The 23,041-nt window shown below is 33.7% G+C and overlaps 3 protein-coding genes across 3 annotated transcripts; all 3 read right to left on the bottom strand.

Annotated features, from left to right (window-relative positions):
* Positions 1-9,280: 9,280 nt before the first annotated feature.
* Positions 9,281-10,691, bottom strand: LOC111913858 (WRKY transcription factor WRKY51). Its single transcript, XM_023909570.3, has 3 exons — positions 10,113-10,691; positions 9,892-10,020; positions 9,281-9,808 (listed from the first exon to the last, which is right to left on the bottom strand). Exons 1-3 carry the CDS (start codon positions 10,634-10,636, stop codon positions 9,643-9,645), a joined length of 819 nt encoding a protein of 272 aa, XP_023765338.1. The 5' UTR covers positions 10,637-10,691; the 3' UTR covers positions 9,281-9,642.
* Positions 10,692-12,504: 1,813 nt separating this feature from the next.
* Positions 12,505-18,670, bottom strand: LOC122197898 (calcium-dependent protein kinase 11). The gene is made up of 5 exons (XM_042902058.1): positions 18,559-18,670; positions 16,273-16,413; positions 16,059-16,174; positions 12,662-12,829; positions 12,505-12,564 (listed from the first exon to the last, which is right to left on the bottom strand). The coding sequence occupies exons 1-5, from the start codon at positions 18,668-18,670 to the stop codon at positions 12,505-12,507; spliced, it is 597 nt and encodes a 198-aa protein (XP_042757992.1).
* Positions 18,671-22,278: 3,608 nt separating this feature from the next.
* LOC111913828 (uncharacterized mitochondrial protein AtMg00810-like) lies at positions 22,279-22,838 on the bottom strand. The gene is made up of 2 exons (XM_023909542.1): positions 22,767-22,838; positions 22,279-22,659 (listed from the first exon to the last, which is right to left on the bottom strand). Exons 1-2 carry the CDS (start codon positions 22,836-22,838, stop codon positions 22,279-22,281), a joined length of 453 nt encoding a protein of 150 aa, XP_023765310.1.
* Between the last annotated feature and the right edge of the window lie 203 nt (positions 22,839-23,041).

Raw genomic sequence — 23,041 nt, 5'->3', positions numbered from 1 at the left:
TTTAGACAATGCAATGGTTGCTACAACATTCATGAGTACTCATAAGGGCTGAGTATTGGATTCAACCCACGCTCACTTGCATCACTTCATGGAATTTATCTCGAGTGATCGTGAGACGGTAATATCATATAAATCTTCAAACCTAGAGATATGAGTTGTTGACTATGAGTTGGTTATTCATTGATTGTACGAAAACACATTGGTAACTCAATGTTATAAAACGTGCCTTTGTGATTAATTCAACAAGTAGTTAGTACAAGCATATCAGTCGAAGTTTATCTGTTCCTTCTAGAAATAGAAGCGATATATGGGCCCCTCGATGATTTGGTTTTGACCTATGTACCGGGCCCGGTCAGAACCTAATTGATGTGTTCAATTTAGTTCTATGCCGAAACAAATCGGAGATCGAGAAACAAATGTTGGACAATAAGTAAGACCATGTTCCATGTGTTTGTCCGGCTGATATCATGAGAGCAGAGGATTATATGATCACTTACCTTAAATGACGTATCATCATCATCTCAGTTCCGAGAGACTTTGAAAGAGCTACGATTGCTAGTCGGATTTTGAAGTCATATTTGCAAATATAGTTATTAGATTTATCCAACTGGGAGACTGTTGGATATAGTGTCTAAGTCCATAACTTTATTTGGTATGTACTTGATCCGACCCGGCATGGTCCATTTGGGTTGCATGGCATTGCAATACTTGGATAGACTAAATGAGAGAATAAGGCACTTATGATTATTAATATATTATAAGTTCTAATATATTAATAATAGTATTATTTAATTAGTATTTGATCAAGTATTAATCTAGTATTAATTTGGTGATCAAAGTGAGACTAATTAAATATATAAGGGTTGATTATGACAATCATCAATTCTTTTATGGTGGATTAATGATCCATGGTTTATGGGTTATGGATGTAACCATTTGGAGCTCCATGGATAGTCCATGGGAGTTACAAACCCATGGGTCATGAGAAATGAAGAGTCATGACAATTATGGGTCTTCTTAATGAAACCCTAATTGTGACACCACTATAAAAGGAACCCTTTGGCTAGTAAAATTGGAGCTAGTAAGGTTACTAGAGAGGGCATAACCGATTTTGAGTGCTAGAAGTATTCTCTCAAGTTATTCCAAGTTTTGTGGTGTTGTGTGAAGCATTTGAGGCACAACATTTGGGGTGCTAGGCTCACAAAGTCTTGAAGGAATCCAAGCAACAACAAGGTATGTATTTCTACTAGTTTTATGTTTCATATATTCCCCATGCCATGCTAGTTAGGAAATAACCTTGAAAAAGAAATTTGCATGTATATAGAGAAAACATAGATTCAAGGTTATTAGGGTTGCATGTACACTTAGGAAGTGTTAGAATGCTCAAAACCCATCAATTAGGATCATTAATTAGAACATTGTCATTATGAGACACATTTTCAAGGTTGGACTAGTAATTATTGTAACGTCAAATTCAAACAAAAATTTTCATTTTCAAAAAGACGTAAGCAAAATTTTAAAAACTATTTTTCAAAAAAGAACAAGGTAACGAATTATTTTGACATCATCAATCTATATTATAAAAAGTATCAGAATAATTATAAAATATCAGAAGTCTAAACCATGAAATTAACAATGATGCGCGTGATGTACAGTCAAGTTGGGATCTTCAATCTAACAACAGAAGTGTGTGAAAAACATTTAATCAAAAACTATAAACACAAAGCTTAGTGAGTTTCTCGAAATACCACATACGTACCACAATAAAAATACAATGCATATAGACAAATGCTCTCAACTTTAGTGCCAATCAACCTGATCAACGGCGACTAACAGCACTAATGGTTATCTAGTCATCAATAACGACTACAACTCTAACATATGTATAGTCATCATCATCAGTTAATGACTTTAGTGCACGTCTTACCAAAGACATGAGTATTGTAGGCTCTCGGCTCTAGTGTCAACTCTTATTCAACTCCTAAAACATAATATGTCGACATACCATATGATCAATCAATCAAATAATCAACAGGAAAGATACTATACTAGCCCAATTGCCAAATCAACATACCACATGACATCTACATCCTATCATACAAAGGATATATACTGCAACACATAGTATAGTGAGATAACTCAGCTGATCTAAAAACTGATGAAACACAGTTAGACGCTCAAACACACAAGAATTAGTCTCACAAACCACGTAAATAACAAAACAAAGTTCAAACCTCGGCCTATAGCTTAAACTCACTAAGTTTGACCAAATGTCAAACTAGTCAAAAAGTTAATAGTCAACGATTATGTTTTGCAACCCTTACCCATGCTATGTCATGATCACTAAAAGACAAAATAGTCGCGCCATCAGATCAATCGCGTAGCACGAACCTTCCCTTGGTCGCGTCACGATTCTCACAGTAGAGTCCATTTTCTTATTAAGCACTTAATCTCTTCAGACCAAGGCTTAGATCTTCATATCTGAATATTTCCATTAACTTAATGGATAAAGTTTCCAATTTTATTCATTTTGACGGCTAGATCTTTCCCAATCTAAAACCCTAACTTGATTAGTCCATTTTAACTCCATAATGTTTTACATGGTTTAAAAAGGGCGCAAGCATATGAAAGCGTGTTATTTTCCCATGAATTGTCTTTTGGCCTAGGAATTCATTAATATACAATATGAGTACAATACGGGATAAATAATACAAACTAGAGTTTTGGGCCTATACTAAAATACAAACATACTAATTACATAACAAATACATACATGTATACATGGTACGCTAATACGCTCCCGCAGTTTGAGTGGGAGGTCTTGAGCGGACACTCAAATTGGATCTGAAATCACTAAATAATGTGGTCGGAAGTCCCTTGGCGAAGATGTCAGCATACTGAAGAGTTTGGTATTCTTACATTTACAATAAGGATTGGAATTGTGAAACAAACATCATTGAAATATTGTCAATTGATCTATTTCACAAAAAGAAGACCATATGTAAACATAGTGTGCATACTTAGAGTATGGCATGACTATTGTTTCAATTCAAGTATTAAGTTGATAAAATCGAAACATTGAATAATGAGTAATCGATATGGTGCTTAGATAAAAGGTGTTTTTATTTACTCTCAAAGTGTTGGGGCCATAAAGGATTAGTATTATTTTGTGTTTCACTTTGCATGTTTTGACTTCCAGAATAACTAGGTCATTCTTCCCAAATGACTAAGTTATTCAAACTCTCCACAGTCAGTCATACTTTGGAAGTAGGTATTGATTTAAGACTGTCATGAATCTGGCTTGTAAGATTTGTCTAAGGTGCATTAGACATAGCAATGGTTGCTACAACATTCATGAGTGCTCATAAGTTCTAAGTATTGGATTCAGCCCACGCTCATTTGAATCACTTCATGGATTTTATCACGAGTGAATCATGAGACGATAATATCTTATATATTTCAAACCTAGAGATATGAGTTGGTTATACATTGATAGCACGAAAACGCATTGGTAACTCGATGTTATAAAACGTGTTGTTGTGTATGATTCAACAAGTAGTCAGTACAAGCATATGAGTCGAAGTTTATCCATTCCTTTTACCCTTAATGGGATAAAAGCGATATCTGTGGGCCCCTCGATGACTTAGTGATGGCACCCCTAAGTGCTTGGCCAAGCCTGGACTGATTTGATTTGTTCAATTAGTCAGTCATCATAAATCAGACATCGGGAAACAACAAATGGACAAAGCGAATGATTATAATCCATGTCTCAGTCCATATGATATCTAGAATGGAGGAATATATGATCACTTATCTAATGGACGCGTCATTGATTTGTTCAGAGTTCGGCAACAGCTTTTAAGAGCTACGATTGTTGGTCGGGTTGTGAAGGCGTACTTGCAATGATAGTTATCAGACTTATCCAAGTGGGAGACTGTTGGATTAGTGTCTAATTCCATAACTATAATTGGTATATACTTGACCCGACCCGACATGGTCCATTTGGTTTGCATGGCATCATGCATTTGGATAGACTAAAATGAGAGAAATAACACTTAAGATTTATTAATATATTATAAGTTCTAATATATTAATAAGATTATTTAAATAGTTTTGATCAAGAATTAATTAAGTGATCAAAAGAAGACTAATTAAGTATATGGGTTGAATTTGTAAATCATCCATACTTGTATAGTGGGCTAAGACTCTATGGATTATTAAGTTGGGCTAAAACTCATAGGATACTCCATGGATGCTCCATGGTGTGTTTGAACCCATGGATCCAAGGAAATGGAAAGCCATGACAATTAGGGTTTACCCTAATTGTAACGACTATATAAGCATCATATTCTTGTGCAAAATCGGTCACTATGTGTGTATGTAGAAGGCAAGCCAATTTCATGAAGTGGTGATTTCTCTCTAAGTTATTCCAAGTGCATATTATGTTGTGTGAACTATTTGAGGTGTCACATTTGGGGCACTAGGCTCTTGAGCTCCATGGAATCAAGCACCAACAAAGAGGTGTGTATTTCTACTAGTTTCTATATTACTTGTACTTCATAATATGCTAGTTAGGGTAAATACCTTGGAAATTGATATTTGCATGTATAATAGAGAAAACATAGATCCAAGGTATTTAGGGTTGCCTGTAGACCATAGGAGTGTTAGAATGCTCAAACCCCAACAGTATAAGTGTTAATTTGATTTGGTGATTATTAGGTGGAGATCTGAATATATGATGGAGTTCACTCATTTCAATTATCTTATCACTATGTTCTCCTTTTGCATGTTTAGAACCCACTTCCCGAGTATTAATTTACTCAAACGTCCGCAGTCGGTCATGCTCTTGGAAGTAAGTAGTGATTCAAGATTTTCATGAGTATTATTGGATTGTCCATAGTTAATGGACATAGCATAGAGATTATGCTAACACTCATGAGTACTTAATAGAGATTTAAGTATTGGATCAACCCACGCTTAGAGATTACTTCATGGATCCAGTTACAAGTAATTTTAAGACGATAATATCTTCTATTATTCAAACCTAGATAGATGTGGGGTTTTTCTATATGATTATGTTATGCATTGGTCTAATCCAACGCTATGCGTAACTGGTAGTTATAAAGGGTATGTCCATGTGTGACATGATGAAGTAGACAAAAACTATGTAGTCGAAGTTCATTTGTTCCTTCTGCCTTAACAGAAAAAGCGATATCTATAAGCCACTTGATGATTTGGTGCTGACATCTAAAGTGTTTAGTCGAGCCCTGACTAAAATCGATGTGTTCAATTTAGTAGTCAGATGTAGGCGTCACAAATCTATATCGGGAAACATACTCTTGAATTTTGAGATTGACCATTATCCATGTTTCGAGTTCATACAGATATCATAGAACGATGGAATAGTTGGTCACTTATCTAAGGGCTGAATCTTGATTAGATCAAGAGTTCGGTAGTTACATTGGATGGCTAAGTCTGTGTTGATTATTGGAGAAGTATTGGTCCTCATATAGTTGATGACTTGTCCAAGTGTGAGACTGTTGGAAAGAGTATCCAAGGTCATAAACTATTGATAATATTTCTATTAATAATAGGGTCCTTTTGGGTTGCCCTCAAGACCCAAATTGAGTAGAATAAATAAAGTAAAAATTGGTTTATTAATTATTATGGTTAATAATTAATTATAAGCTAATTGGAAAAAATATTTTCAAAATTAATTAACCGTTTAATCAATCAAAGGGTTGAATATTCAATTAATCAATAGTTGGTTGATCAGGAATATTCCAGAACCCTTATGGAATTTGGGTTGGATGAAAATCACTCCATCCCACATGGGAAAATGAGTGAATTTCGTGGTTGACTCCTTGTACCACATATGAAGGAGTACAAAACGTAGGAAGGGATCCACGGCTATAAATAGGGTCTTAGGGATTTCATTCTTGTTTGCACCTTGGCTTGAAGTTTCGCCAACCCTTCTTCCTCCTCCCATAGGGACAATTTCTAACCCTCTTAGGGTTTTTGAATTTAACCTTTCTCCTAGTTATTTTTATTCCGCTCTTTGGTGTCATTGGGTGTGATACCATCAGAGGGATTATGGTTTGGGTCCTCTCATCCAAGCAACTTCGTGGAGGATGAGATCTCAAGCATAGAGATCAAGGGATACATAAGACGTATGTTTTTCTTCTTTGTATTTTCATTTTCTAGGGTAGATGTAGTTAGCATGAAACCATAGATCCATGGGTTTCATGTATACTTAGGTATATCAAAGTTTTGATTTTTCCGCTACCTAGTTTAGAGTGTATTTGATGCATAGAAAACCTAACAAGTGGAACACTAGTAGACTTGCAATTTGTATGTGTTAATGAAATCACACCAACTGGGAGTATGGATTGTGGATTCATCTGAGTCCTTTATTTTTCTTGATTACCTTTTAATCACGTAACCCTTAGGGTAGAACCAGATATATATATATATATATATATATATATATATATATATATATATATATATATATATATATATATATATATATATAGAGAGAGAGAGAGAGAGAGAGAGAGAGAAAGAGAAAGAGAGTAAAAAAAATAAGTTAGAGACCAAACATGTAAATTACCCTAAACCATAGGGACCATTCGTGTAATTTACTCATATATAAATCTTGAATGTTGGTAATACGCATTAGGCTTCTCAATTCTAACTTATATATTTTTACAAGTATTCAGATTAGATGTTCATGAAAGAGACCGATAGATGAGAGCAAAGATATTTAGAAGGCTATGTTTATATAATGGTTTCACTTGCTGACTTATGTTCTAATAATGATTGTACACATTACTATAACTAAAACTTAACACTAAAACATTTAAGTTGGTATTATGGAACATTTTATCCATAATGAAGTCTAATATTTAGGAAAAAATATTTCAAAATGTATTACATATTTTAGCCCATACAATAGATGTTTCATGCACCCCATCCTTTTTATGCAGGGTGTTGGGTACTTTGTTATATATGTTAATGGATGCATTTGCTTTACATGGATTTATATTATGCATCTTCGCTTTGAGTTACCCAAAAATTTTATCACTTTTTCACAAATGATTCAATCTTAGTATTAAAAATCCATCAACAAAAAGAATCTATATTTAAGCTAGCAAGAAAGATGAGGATACCTTTAATTTAATAGATGTGTTGTATTCTCTTGATTTCTCCTTGTAGCTAGCTCCAACTTGAGCTCAAGATCAGCTGAAACCTTCCTCCTCTACTCTCTGGAATGTATGTGTGGGAGATGAAATAAGAAAATTGACTTAAGTCTTTAAGTACTCTGTCTGTATTGTCGTCTTAAACGTGTCACGTAATTGTAGAGATCCAACTCTTAATTAACTTTTCAATTTTACCCATGGTCACAAATAACTCAACTCTAAGAGATTATAACTCTACTTTTGTATCTTCAGGTTGACTTTGTATTTATAGATATTTAGAGGTTATTTCATTATTTTGTCCTATTTAGCTAGGTTATTTGTTTTCTAGCAGTTTTGTAGAAGAGAGCACGTTTTCTTATTGTTGATACACGATAATCCCTTTGAACATCTGAATCTCAATTTCTTGCTCGATTAAATACCACACATTGTTTCTAACAAATAATAAAACATGATATAAGTAAAAGGGAAAAAAGAGTTAAAAGTTAAAGGTATTTAAAGATTGAAACTTGAAAGCAGAGTATTGATGGATTATAATTTATAAAGGAGGTACTCCTGGCAACCACTTTAGCATCCACTTGCTTCTGAAAGTCAAAGGCATCCCCTTTAATTTGCACATGATGAATACGTCACAAGTGGTTGCAAAAGTCACATCAAAAGAATAACCTAACCTAATCAATTTCCTTCCTTCCTTCTTTCTTTCTTTCTTTCAACATATTAAAGTTTTAGTCCCTATAGTTTATACCTTTCTAAATATTTACTTTTACATCTAACCAATGGTTGTCGATATGGAGGAAGAAGGGGTCATAATGAATAAATTACAAAAAAATTGGATATGAATGAGTAAATTACAAATTTAGCTCGTATTCTTAATTTGGATATGAATGAGTAAATTACAAATTTAGCCTCTTTAGTTTATAGTTTTATTAAAAAAAAAAATTGGTTTTGAGGGTACTTTGGTGATTTCATATACTTTTAATGGAGATCCATTAAAATTAGACCTGACAATTCGTGTCTGCGTGTCGTGTATTCGTGTCAGACACAAATTTACACGACACAAATTTGTTAAACACGAACACGACACGAATTATAAAACGTGTTTGAGATATCAAACACGAACACGACACGTAAAAAATTCGTGTGACACGTGACACGACACGAATAGACACGTTTTTCAGTCGTGTTACATGAAAACATGAAAAAACACAAATAGACACGTTTTTATTGGTTTTTTTTAAACTAGCACTATAAACTAATTATTGACTTTTACGAAACTAGTCCTTAATATATTATAAATATAAAATTTAACCCTAAAGTATATATGTGTATATACATGTTTGTACGTGTCACGTGTCAACACGAATCCGTATCGTGTCTTATACGTGTCTAAACAGGTAAATTCGTGTTTGACACGTATAAGACACGAAATACGAATTTAAAATACATTATCAGCACACGAAACACCAATTTCTAAAACACATACACGGAAAACTCGAGGCCTTAGCTGGTGATCCGGGTTGTTTCCCTCTCGACGATGAAGTTTATCCCCCATCGTCTCGCTGGCCGACCTTGTATCGTGTTCGTGTATCAAATTGCCTGGTCTAATTGAAATAGACCAACCATGTAGCATTTTACAACCAAGAAGACTATTGTCAGCAATTTTTCTAAACTAGTCTTAAACCTATAAAAAGGTGTAAACCACAGGGACCAAAACTGTAATTTTACTCAAAACTATATAAATTTCAATTATTTATATATAAAATTTGAATAACGTAACATCATTGATTAACAAGATACTATATCACTTAACCTGTTTATTGATCAGAAGTCCGACAAAATTGTGTATAAATGTTTTTTGAGTTTAATATAAAATCAAAATTGTGTATAAATGTTTTTTGAGTTTAATATAAAATCAAAGACTTAGATGATATTTTTTTTTATTAAACCCTAATACTTTTACAAATTAATAGTCGTTTATTACTATTTTTATTCTTTAAAAATGCCATCGAATTATTAAATAGTTTGACATAATTTATCTAATAATAATTTATTCTCAAATAAAGAGAGTCTACGTACTCATATACCTCAAATTCATTTGACTTTTTTTAATTAATAAAAGACAAAAGAAGAATCAAAATAATTTCAACAAAATCGCATTTAAGATCAAGGCCTCTTTACCCTTTTTCTTTACACTTCAGTGCCTTCTACTTTACGTAATTTACAAATCACACCCTCCATATTTAACATCCTCATACGAAATACAGGCAGCAGCAGCTTCCCCCATTGAAATCAAAATTACCTTGCATCAACGATGATGAACATTTCCATGGTGTTTCACCGGAGATTTTTTGATGCAGCTGGAATTCATTCAATGAATTGATGGGAAAACGCTTACTGTAGGAATTGTGCGAAGTGATAAGGTGCCAATTGAGCTCGCAAATCTTCAATGAATCTTTAAGCCGGAAAAACTCGCCGGTACCGGCGTCGGAGTGTGATGGTGACGGTGTTCTCTGTCGTATGTGACAAGAAGCATTTTTGAATCGGTTAGAGATAACTCTATTCGTTTCCTTGCTGGACATCCTTTTACTGTGTTGCACTTGTAATATACTCTGCAAATTCATCAAAATCGAGATCAATATCTATGATATTTGTGGAAGATTGCATTAAATGGGGATATTTTGCGATTTATTACCTTGGAAAGGGTAATCCCTCGATCTTCTTCTCACCGTATTTCTTCCAAGAGTAATCATCAGCTGGTATACTTTCTACCTTTGATCCAATTATTGGAATCCTTCTGACTTCTCGTTTTGATCCGGTTTTCCTGAACAATCAGAAAGGGAAAAACGTTAATCGATGGAAAAAATAAGTGAAATGTGTATTTTCGCGAAGGTGAATCGTGTAATTTGTTCATACCTTCTCTTGCAACAATGGCAGCCGGAGCGAGAAACCGAGTTGTTCTCTCTTCCAGATCCTTGTAAGGAACCTGATGGCCGGTCAGTGCTGGGTCTTTTCCGGTGAGATGATGGAAGCGGCGGTTTCCTCGACGAGAACGACAGAGTCGGTGCTACTATCCCTAAAGAAGACAACTGTTTACCATCGGAAACGCTTCCTTCCAGACTTCCCCCAGCGACAGAAGAAGTTATCGACAGAAACGACGACGTTGTATCCGTACCAGATCTTTTCAAATCAAACTTCTCAGACGCCGTTGACTCCCGCAGCGGAGGCTCTATCGGCAGCTTTTCTTCAGATTGCGAAGAAATTGAAGGCGCGTGCGGATCAGAAGATGAAGGTCCGCGGCGGAAGCGAGCGTGTCCGCTGCGCTTCAAGGCGGAGACAGCTTGTTTGAAACTAGAAGAAGCAGCGTAGTCGTGATTCTGCAGCTGGAAGATGCGATTGAGGTGTTCAACGGTCTGAATTCCAACTAATTCCACCGCCATTGTTGTAGAAGAAATGCTTCAGAGAGAGAGAGAGAGAGAGAGATTGAAGAAATTGGGGATGGGGACGGGGGTTATAAAAGAGGGGTTTGGGAAAGTGAAGTCAAAGAGATGGGAAGTTAATCGGACGGTGGAGATTTGTTTGACTTTCTGAGATGAAATAAATAAAGGGGCAAAGGAGCAGAGGGTATCAATTCAGAAAAGTCTAACAAGGACTGAATACTTTAACTGCAAAAATAAGAAAGAATAAACAAATAAATGACAAAATGATAAAAACATATTATTATTATTAATATTAAGTTCTTGAATTAACAAATAGTGGATGGAACTTTATATTGTTCTTTTTTACCAAGACCGTTGACAAAAATACGAGGACAATTTGAAAATAGTTTACATTTACAACCAATGGCATGAGGCTCGGGTATGATATATCATATATGGTGTTATGTGAAAATAAAAGTGAGGTCCAATAAAAATTTTCTGGTAAAATATTATTAAGTAATTTGGTATCATTAAATTTAAAACTTAAATTTATAACTACCATCTTCTAAATTTATTACCATAAGGTCCATAACATTATGTATTAATTATTTAGATGTTCGAGTTGTTAGGACCATATATATTCACTAAAATATCTTCTTTGTCATCGTCATTACCATTCAAAGCGGTCATTTCTTTATCTATACAAGAGATATCTTCTGAAACTTGGGGTTTAACTTTTTCTTTTTTAGATTCATCCACAACATCATAAACTTTTTCGAGGTTTTTTCACAACTTCATGAACTTCATCTATGTTTTCTAGCACACGTAATTCAACTTCTTTTTCTTTATATTCTTTTACAGCTCATTCTTCATTACAATGATATTTTGGCATTTGTTTAACGATAAATCGATTGATATATCCCATTTGACTATGAATAACTTGTTATTCTTTTATGTTTAGAACAACCTAATTCAATTTTCTAGTTAGATACATCTTTTTTTTAACACACACACACACACACATATATATATATATATATATATATATATATATATATAGAGAGAGAGAGAGAGAGAGCTAGGTTAATTTGTTTAAACTAAGTATTGTGTTATCGTATGCATAAATGTGGGCCAATCAAAATTAAATAATTAAATAATTAAATAAAATAAATAAGGGTAATTTAGTCATTTGTTTAATAACTTCCAAAAATAATCTCTATAATCTTGCTAGCCTTCACTCTTAACCTAATTTATTTTCTTATATACAGTCGTCGATAATGACCTGAAACAAAAAGAAGGGCAATCGTTATCGACCTTGTACATCGATGAAGGTGATGAAGGGCATCAGGAACGAGAGAATGAAAATGGCGCAGACGCATGGATTGCCAACATTATTTACACTTTCACCCACTAATCCTTCCAATATACACCTCAATTCTCACTCAAATTCTATACGAGTGCGTACTTCAAAAATTAGGGCAGATGTCTCACTCGAAGTCAAAGAACACCCTTTTCCTTTTCCCCCAAACGCCATACGAAGGAAGCTTGATTCCAGGTGGTTGGATGGATTCGGTCTAGGAATTGATCTTGCGTTGTCTCGTACCTGTCTTGCCATAAGCAAAGGATTCTCAGTTCGCCCCCTCAAGGTTTCTTCCTCACATCTCCATCTCCATTAATGGTCTTTTTCAATTTTCATTTAATATATAATTTCAATTTGTATAACTAATTCGCACAATCTCAATGGGTTCTTAGGTTTTTTATTTGGATTTTATCATGTGTGTGTCTACTCTAGGTTCTGGAATTAAGGGGCCAAAAGCTTGAGAAGGGCTTGCTTGAAATTGCTCAATAATAGGTATGTTCTTGTTTATTGAAATTCTACCCTTTAGATTCTAAAAATTAAAAATCAAAAATTCCCCATAGTCTATCGTTCCATCGTTGTCGATATCCGCCTGCAATTTAATTTGGATTCGATTTAAGTTTTTTTTTATAGTTTTGCAGGCGTTCATGGAAATTAATCAATTATTGTAGTTAATGTGAATTACCTACCGCTTCCATAAGTTTGTTCATGTCTAAATCCTTAAAGTTGGCGCATGCTTTTACCAACCCTTCCTTTAATTCCTCTAATGTGATTTGACCACTGCCATCTGTGTCCATCATTTTGAACATCTCTTTCAATCTAACAATTTCCTCTTCAGATAGACTCTCAGCAATAACCTGTTCAAATCACTAAACTATGACAACCCGAAATTTCCATTCTGAACAAACCATATCAAGCCAATAGAAGTTAGAACAGTTACAGTGAAATTCCATACTTTGGGTATAAGTTTGACAGTTTTTCAAGATTTACACTTAAGGAGATATCAGGAGAATGGATGCACTAGGGTTTTGTGCAACATTGTTATTCCAATACTCTAGGATATTAGAGTTCATTCCGAGAATAAAAATATTTTCTACCAAAAATCTCTGGACTATATATAGAAATCTGAACCATATTCGTTCATTAGTTACATTTCCAACTAGAGAAAAGCCGAATTCTCTCTCACGGATCTTCGGGTTTTTATCCTAAATCGTGAGTACTTCTATATAGTTGTATTATATAGCTTAGATTGTGTTTTATAACATCAAAATCGGATCAAAACCCCAAGATTCGGGAGTTTACCGCCCAAGAACACTTGGAGAGTAAACTCCTTTTTATGGGCCAAAAGTGTGCCCAATGTCCCTCAAAGCCTTGGGAATGAACCTAGAAGCTGCCATTACATGTTTAAGACCACAAAACAATTAAGAATCATGGCTAGAAGAGAGTTCACGGCCAAGGAAGTTCTTGGGTCGTGAACTCCATTTTTAAGTGTCAAAATGCCCTAAAAACCTTCCTTAAGCCAAGAGACTAATTTAGACAAGTACCCTAATGTGTTTAGGACTAGCAAACACCTTTAGAACACCAAGAAAAAGGTGTTCACGGCTCAAGAAGTTCTAGGGTCGTGAACTCCAAGAAATAGTGCCAAATAGTGCTATAAACTCTCCTAAAGCCTTGGACAATTTCCTTGCTTCATTCTTAGATAAATTAGGGACTTGAAAACACCACAAACCCCCCTCCCAAGGGAGACTACAATTGTAATCTCCATGGGATATGGTCCATGGGCCGTAAACTCCTCAAAGGAGTTAAAAGGAAGCCCAAACACTTGTTTAAGCCTTGAAGCACTTCACCACTTAAGTTGTAATAATGTTAAGCTTCATTTAGGGACCCTATAGAGAGTTTACGGCCAGGAGTTTACTCCCCTGGCCGTAAACTCCAACACATATGGTCTTTTGACCATAAACTCCTATAAGAGGTCTGCACTCCTTTGTTGCAACCCATTAGCCTCATAGCACTTGACCAAAAGTGTTTTCCTCGCATTAGGATGTTTATACATGTTTAATTAGTGTTATAATCACAAATTGTTTATATACATATGTCTTCATATGTAATTAGGACCATTGTGTGTGTCTAAAGTCTTCACTTGACACCTAGCAGCCCTACCTCTTCAGTTCATCCGTATCACCCACAACAGGTGAGTTCATACCCCTTAATCAATGTTTTAACTGTTTTTAAACGTTTTATGGGCGGGATACAAGTAGAATTATGCTAATTATTATATCAATCACATGTGATTAATAAGCAGCATTCAAATGATTGGCTACGCATTAGCCGTTTTATCAAACAGTTTCATTCAAATGTTTTTCATAAACACTTTATGTGTTTAAAACTCCTTATTACACTGTACATTTTACTCTGTATGTTTTATTTCAAACTTATTTACAATAGTGTTTCAAACAAATGTTTCTTTATACTAAACTGTTTTATCAAACCCATGCCTTCAAACCATTTTATAGATTGACATCAAGTCGATCTTTTCTTAGATGATAATTATGTTCAAAGGTTTTACAAAACTTATTTTATTGCTTTTATATTATAATTTGCATGCCTCTATATGTATAGTTATATAAGAAATGTTTAAAAGACTTAGGAAGGCTATCCACCTTGTTTCCTTTTCCTCAATTTGGATGTGGTCTGGTGGGATATCGGGTACTCGTCTAAAGGTCGTTTAAATATTTGTTATATATCATGTGTACATATATAGTCATAAAGGTCCTTCCAGTTCATCCAATGCCCTTGGGTAGCAAGGGTATACATCCATGTTCATACGTACCTGTTAAATTACTAGTAAGCTACCATATGGGTAGTTTCGGAAGATACTAGAACTATTACTAGAACGCGATATCATACAATGAGTCAATACTTTCTAGAACATTACAGTACATTACTATACTTGCTAGATAGAGAGAGCATACATTACAGCTAGAACATTACAGTACATTACTATACTTGCTAGATAGAGAGAGAACACACATTACAGCTAGCACACGTAGAACATTTCAGTACATTACATATACATAAATACGTTGACAAAATTGTGATCCACTGTATCGGAGCATGCCTTAAATGTCATGGCCCGAGTTGTAGCCAGAGTCTTTTGGAGGGAGAGCGTGAGTTTGCGTATAGATCTATATTGAATTGACTATCCTACACCTTGCTGCTAGCTACAGTCGGACCTGCAGGTCTGTGGGTGCCAAACGTCATTTCTTTTTACGACCATACCTTTGTCGTTGTTACCAGTCGATAGTATGGTGCAATTAATCACATGATACCTTAATATAAATCCGGTTTAAGGTAGTTAGTACAGCAGTAGTTCTTATAGCACTACACTACAGTACTACATTAATTTTCCCTTTACATATATTTAGTGATCTTTTTACTTAAACATTAAATGTAAAAACTATATTTTGTTATTGATAGTTACACTTGGAAAATTACACACTTTTACAAGAAATGAACATTCAGAGCAGTTAGGTCTTGGTAGAAGACTACATATAGATCAGTTAAGTCTTGGTAGAAGACTCCCTATTATAATAGTAGGAATCATAGGGATTTCTAGAGTTTTTCAAACGGTTACAGTTGTTTTACATACATTTTCAATACTTACGATTTACATACATTTTCAATACATACAAAATTCTTACATACAAATTAAGACACTAAAATACTTATGATCTCACCAGCTTCAAAGCTGATACTCGCTTTCAAAATTACTTGTATCCTCAGGTCATCATAGACAGGTACCGATGCAAGGTTTAGAGAAGATGGAGCTCGTTCAAGACTCATCTTTCATTTTGGTTTATGCTTTAGTGTTTATCAAAATTTGACAGAACACATTTGTATAATAATTATATTATTAATGCAATGGATGATGTTGTTGCTTGTTTACTACTTTTCATTGTTGTGATACTGTACATGACGTCCTCCGCCCCAAAACGTTTCCGCCGTTCTTGGTTTTGGGGTGTGACATAAACTAATCTCAATCTTTAAGCAAAAAATGGTAAACATAATATATATAATAAAACTTACTTTTATGGCTATCTTCTTGATTCTGTTCATGGCAGAAAACTGCTTCAAGCGAGATAGAACAACAGTATCAAGAGGCTTATCTGGAGCAACACCATCAGCTTGAATCCATGGGTGATCTACATTACATGAGAATATAGAATTGGAAACTCAAAATAAAAAAAATATCCAAAGAAATTGGAGAGTTTAAGTAGTTGATACTCACTCAGAACTTTACTTGCTGTCATCCACTTTTTGGTGTTTCTTACGAGCATTCCTCTAAGAAGATCTTTTGCACTTTCAGATATACTTGGCCATGGGTCTGATTCAAGGTCAAGTTCACCATTCAACACCTGCTGATATATCCCAACTTCCATTTCTGTTCACCATTCCATGCTTTTTAAGATTTTATGTATTTTTTATGACATTCTGTTAGAATATGTGTAATTGTATTAAAATGTACAATTTCATAGCAGTTATTCTTATAGAATGCGTGAAGGAGACATACTGATCAAGGGCGTGAACGTTGGAATGGAATGACGAAATTCAAATTCTGTTGGAATCACAGAAGTTGATGCTTGAAGAACGAACCACATTATTCTTTTAGAATGTATTAGTCGTTGTTAGATTTTGATGTTTCTTCCCCGTTTTGATTGTTTTTTTAGTTTTATTCTTTAACAATAAATGTAATTCTTAACAATTGTTACCCGTATTCTATAAGAAATAATGTATTTTTTGTTTTTATTCTTTAATTGATTGTTCAAGATTTTGTTATTCTAATAGATGTTGTTACTCTTCAAGAAGTTTTTAAAGTCATCATCAATAGGTTCATGAATACTTTTATTATTTATGGTTCAAGAATATTTTTATTTTTGAATATACTCATAAACATATTCTATCATAATGTCCGAATTAAAAGAATTATAATTCGTAAAATCGGATTTTTTAAATTAATAGAATCTATGATCCCTTAAAAAATGCAATTTTCCTTTATTAAATCTATATTAATTGACTAAATTACCCTTGTAAGTAATTAAGATGAATTTTTCAATTATATTTAATTCAATAATGTATATTAATCACTTTCTTAAAATAAGTAAATTTGATTGGCCCACATTTATGCATACAATAACACAATAATTATTTTAAACAAAATAACCTAAGCCTATATATATATATATATATATATATATATATATATACATATATATATATATATATATATATATGTATATATATAGGGAGATGATCAAATGAGAACACCTAAAAGGTTGAGAACGCGAGAACAATTCTGGACCAATCAATATATAAGGGCATACTAGTAATTGTATATTTTAATTAAATTAAAATAAACTAAAATTCAATCAAATTCCCTTAAATTTAGGACCAGTTACCAAAAAGAAATAAATATTCAATTTTTTATTTTTCTTATTAATGGAATATAAAAAAAACATTTTTACCAAAATGTATTTTAAAACTGAAAAAAAATTCTTACAAAAAACAATTTTTTTTCTCTATTTCACAGTTTTTTTTGTTCAAAAAAATGAATAGAAACCGAACACCAAATTAGTACATTTGTATTCATAAATGATTTTTTTTCAAGAAACCTGATACTACTTTAATCACAAATAAATACACATCAATTTACAAGTAATCCAATTTCTTTTCTTAATCAATTGAAAATAAAAAGAGTGTAAAAATTATCATTCTTCATAAAAAGAATACCTCTAATCATAAATAAATATACTCATTAACACATGCTTACACTATTATTCACAAATGAATATAGTGCTATTAAGAAACAAGTACCTTGTTATTCAGAATTGAATAAATGAATACCTCTAATCATAAATAAATACATTCATTCACTGTTATTCAAATGAATATACTATTATTAACACATGAATGCACTGCTATTCATTCACTGTTATTCACACATGAATGCACTGCTATTCACAAATGAATACACTGCTATTCATAAATAAATACAATTTTTCATTCTTCCATTTCCTCTCATACTCCCTTCTTTTTCGCTTGTCTTCGAGGTGCAACAAAAACACCCCCACCAGAGGTGTTTGTTGGTGGTTTCCGGCGAGCCAAGGGCAACAGCCCCCTCTGTTTTCTCCCACTCTTTTATGACACATGAAGAAACCCAAACACCCCCTATTTTCGTTTCTTTCTGCCTTCCTCCACTTGGCAATTGTTGCAGCAGCCCCCTCTGTTCCCTCTTCCCTCTATATTCCCCTCTCAAAAACCAAAAAGCTCAAACACCCAATCCAAACACCCAGTTGAGCCTATCAAATTCTGCCAAACATCAAACTCCAAACACAATAACACATATCAAACCCCATTGATTTCAAAAAGAACAATAAAAAAGGAATCATTATGTTCTTCTTCTCCCATTTCTTGTGAAAATAATAGCCAAACACCCCCAATGGATTGATGTTTCATCTGTTTTGTTCTTTTTATTGTTCTTATCAAATCAGGAAGAAGATGAAGAAAAAAGAATACTAGAGATTCTTACCTCGGTTTACTGTTGGCGACAGATTCAAGAAGGATAGAGGATCGTTGTCGTTTCCCCCTTTTAACGGGTCTGCCATCACTGAACCACCGGGCCAAAAATCTTCTGCCTTCATTTTTCCTTTTTAGTGATCAGTTAAGCACCAAAAGTCAACTAGTGGCTTGTTATTTCACTCTATATCAACAGAACCTGTGATTAATTTCAAGAAAGAAAGAAGAGAATTTTAGAAGGGTACGATTGATTAAAGAAGAGAAGAGGTCCAATTTCGAGTTTAATAATTGATACCATTACCTGTGATTTTTTCTTGTACGTGGCGTCGATTGAAGAGAAAGAAGAGTTGTATAGATTCGATGTTTAGGTCTGTGATGGTGTAATACTGGGTGATGCCCAGATCGATGATGGCGTGAGTTTTATGATGGAGGCGGATTTGTTATAAAACCCTAGAGAGAGAGAGAGAGAGAGAGAGACGAGAGAGACGGGGGAATAGGAGAAAAATGAGAGGAAATATGTGAGAGGGTGAGAAATTATAGGAAATATATAAAGTTGCAATTCCTATGATGCCCTTCTGATCATTTTAAAGTTACACTTTAATACCATTAGTTTTAGAATTTTTCATAAATAGTCCATTTAATAATAACCTTAGATCTAAGTATTTAAATGGTTCAGATCTGTTCTCGCGTTCTTAACATTTTAGGTGTTCTCATTTGATCATACTCCTATATATATATATATATATATATATATATATATATATATATATATATATATATATATATATATATATATATATATATATATCAATGCTAATAACTTAACAAAATATATTTGTGATATTTATCGAAAGTTAATGTTTAAAAAAGTTAGAACACCAAACAAAAATTGTGTTTTCTAAATTTCTAAATATTATATTATATTAATATTACAAACTAGAAAATGGAAAGCCCATTGCGTGTCTCCCCCACCCCGCCCTAAAATTTGTCAATGTTTTAATACTCTACTCAGATTAGGGATGTCAAAAGCTTTTGTGGGACCCCGATTCCGTACGGGAGTGGGATTAAACCTTGTTTTATTTTCAGGGTCGGAGGCGGGAGTGGGTATTTCCGTCCCGTACTCTCGCGGGGGTTTGTTTGTATATTTATATAAAAAATGTATATTTAATAGAATATATATATATATATATATATATATATATATATATATATATATATATATATATATATATATATATATATATATATATATATATATATAACAACAATACATTATTTAATTTTAGTGTTTTTTAACTTTATTCCACTTCACAACATACGACGATATGATAGTGAATTGGTCATATATATATATATATATATATATATATATATATATATAATAGTTAATTGGTCATATATTTTTTGACATGTCGTACTTTTTTTTGTAATGTTAGATTTGCTGTATTTTATATTTGAAAGTTTGTTGGATTTGTCGTTTTGTAATGTTGGATGTTTAATTTTTTAGTTGTTAAAAAACAAAATTTTAGGCTTTTAAAGTTATGAAAAATAGTTTTTTTAGTCCAAAATATGATAGTTGTTTTAGCAAAAGAAGTCAAATTTAAGCCTATAAAACGGGGGAACGGGGCGGGATCGGGGGTGATGAAGGTATTCGGGGTGGGATCAGGGGCTATGTAATCGGGAGATTCGGGGGGTGAGGGTGGGGATCGGGGTCAGGGCAATAACTGATTTTGTGGGCGGGGGCGGGGCATCTACTTCCGCTCTCTTTTGGTCCCGTTGACATCCCCTTTATAGCAAACATTGAAACTAAAACTATAAAGTATAGTGATATAATTATAAATACAATTCGCAATGTATAAAAGGAAAAACCAAGAGCATTGTTTTCTTTAGTTTCACAACTTTATTATTCATTAACTTCATTATTAATTCATAAAAATAAAAATGATCATTTAGCATGGGAGAGAAATAAGTTAAGCATACGTGGGAAATTTAAAGTGATAAGAGATAGGCAGTTGTAGTTAGGGAGTCGGTTAGAGAACTTAGAGGAGGACAAGACGACTACCAACAACTCAACGATATATCAAGATTCAAGACAGAAAAATGATAGTTTTTGGCGAGATAGATGAGTAACGCCGATAATATATTGGTACATTATTAGGTTTGTTATTGTTTGATCTTTTGGTGAGTTTTATAAAAACTATAACATTTGCTTGAACTTATATTAGAAACATATATGTATTTTTTTTATATACATATTTTTCTTAAATTGTTGATAAATTATAGAATTTATGATAAGATTTTGATTTTTTTTTAATTTTCATTGATTTTTTTCACAATTAAAATTACTTTAAGATTGAAACCAAATGTTACATTGTGTATATAGCTAATTGCTATTTTTTTTAATAAAAACACATAAAAATATGTTTTATGAAAATATCAACACCATTACTATATATTTTCCCTAAATCCGGAGGCCCTTTAAAATCAGAGGCACCGCACGACCGCATGACCACACCATTCGCACACCCCTAGGACAGACACTGAATGACATTTTTCGTGTGGTGGCTACAATGGTGCACATTATTCTTCTTGGTTGGGACTACACCGACGACCATGGTGGTGGTTTATGGTGGTGTCGGTACTGATCTGGAAGCTCTCTATGCTCCTTGGCATGGGGAGTATACCTTTCAACCTTAGAACATCTTCAACCCATTCTTAAATATCATTTTTGTTCTTCTATTTTTGCTTCCATCCTTGTTGCAACTCTACCTTATTTATTACCTCATTTTTTAAGAAATATATATTACTCCAAATATGAAGTAATATTTTTTTCCAAAAATAAAGTTGAAGTTTCAATTAAAAAAAATAGAATATATATTTGTTAAAAAACAAATTATAGAATGAGTGTGTTTAACAATTTATGTAAGTTACAAGAATAGAATACCTTATTGATACTTTAATGGATAAAAAATGAAAATATGGTTGGAGATTAAATTGTAATTGTGATAAAATCTCATGCATTCTATTACTTCGATAAACGTATTTATACAAATATATATCAATGGACCAAGGGCCACATATGGGATAACAATCTAGATACAAATACTACACAAAATAAATATGTATGTTAACAACCCCCGTAGTTTGAACGGGGGTAGAGAACGTTCAAGCTGAACCAAAAATCAAGAAACAAAACCAAAGGAAAACTTTTCGTAAATATATCTGGATATTGAGACTTGGAGGGAACATGAAGCACTTGAACCTGGCCCAAAGCAACCATGTCATGAACAAAATGAAGATCAATCTCAATATGATTGGTATATTGATGTTGAACTAGATTTTACGCCATATAAACATCACTTACATTGTCACAATAAACAATAGTAGCCCGATGGGGAGAATAATGAAGCTCAAGAAGTAATTTGCGTATCCAACATGTTTCAACAACCAAATTAGCAACACCGCAACACTTTGCCTCAACATTGGACCTGGAGATAGTGTGTTAGAGATTTGAAGACAATGAAAGAATATTATATCCTAAAAGGACACAACAAGAGGTAATATGTCGAGTGAGAGGACAACCAACGCAGTGTGCATCCGAGTAGGCAATAAGGTTCTATGTGTCAGAGCTAAAAAATTAAAGACCATGATCAGTTGTACCTTGAACATAGCGTAAAATACGCTTCAAATTTGTGTAGTGAGGCCCACGTGGATCATGCATGTAAATACAAATTTATTGAACTGCATAGGTAATGTCAGGTCTGGTGAACGTGAGGTATTGAAGGGTACCTGCCAGACTACGATATAGAGTAGGGTCTGGAACATGTGGACCTGAACCATCAAACTTAGTATACAGGTCAGTGGGAGTGGATGTTGGTTTACAGTTAAGCATAGATGTACGTTCTAGAATCTCCATGACGTATTTTCGTTGAGACAAAATTAGGCCGTCGACAGTTCTAGTGGTTGAGATACCCAAAAAATAATGAATATCACCAAGATCAAACATGGAGAACTCGATTCCAAGTATGGATGAAATATTTGTCAAAAGCTGTGCAGAATTACCAATGAGGATAATATCATCCACATAAAGAAGTAAGTATGCAATTTGGGTGACCTGTTTGTAGATAAACAAAGGTGAATCACACATGCTATTAGTAAAACCAATGCGAGAAATAAATGTAATAAATCATTGAAACCATGCCCCGGGTGCCTGTTTGAGACCATAAAGAGATCTCTAAAGAAGGCAGACATGATGGCGCAAGATGAATCATGAAAACCAGGAGGTTGCTGCATGTAGATTATCTTCTAAAGATGGCCATGAAGAAAGGCATTCTTCACATCAAGCTATTGAATAGGCCACTTGTGAGTGACCGCTATGCTCATGATGGTACGAATGGTGTTGGGTTTAACAACCAGGTTGAAAGTCTCATCACAGTCAACATTGGGTCATTGACTTTGTCAATTTGCAACTAGACGTGCCTTGTAGCAAGAAAGAT

This window comes from Lactuca sativa, chromosome 5, assembly GCF_002870075.4.
Source record: "Lactuca sativa cultivar Salinas chromosome 5, Lsat_Salinas_v11, whole genome shotgun sequence".
Lineage (NCBI taxonomy): Eukaryota > Viridiplantae > Streptophyta > Magnoliopsida > Asterales > Asteraceae > Lactuca > Lactuca sativa.
Note: the sequence above shows the minus strand (reverse complement) of the source record. Positions and strands in the feature narration are given on the sequence as shown.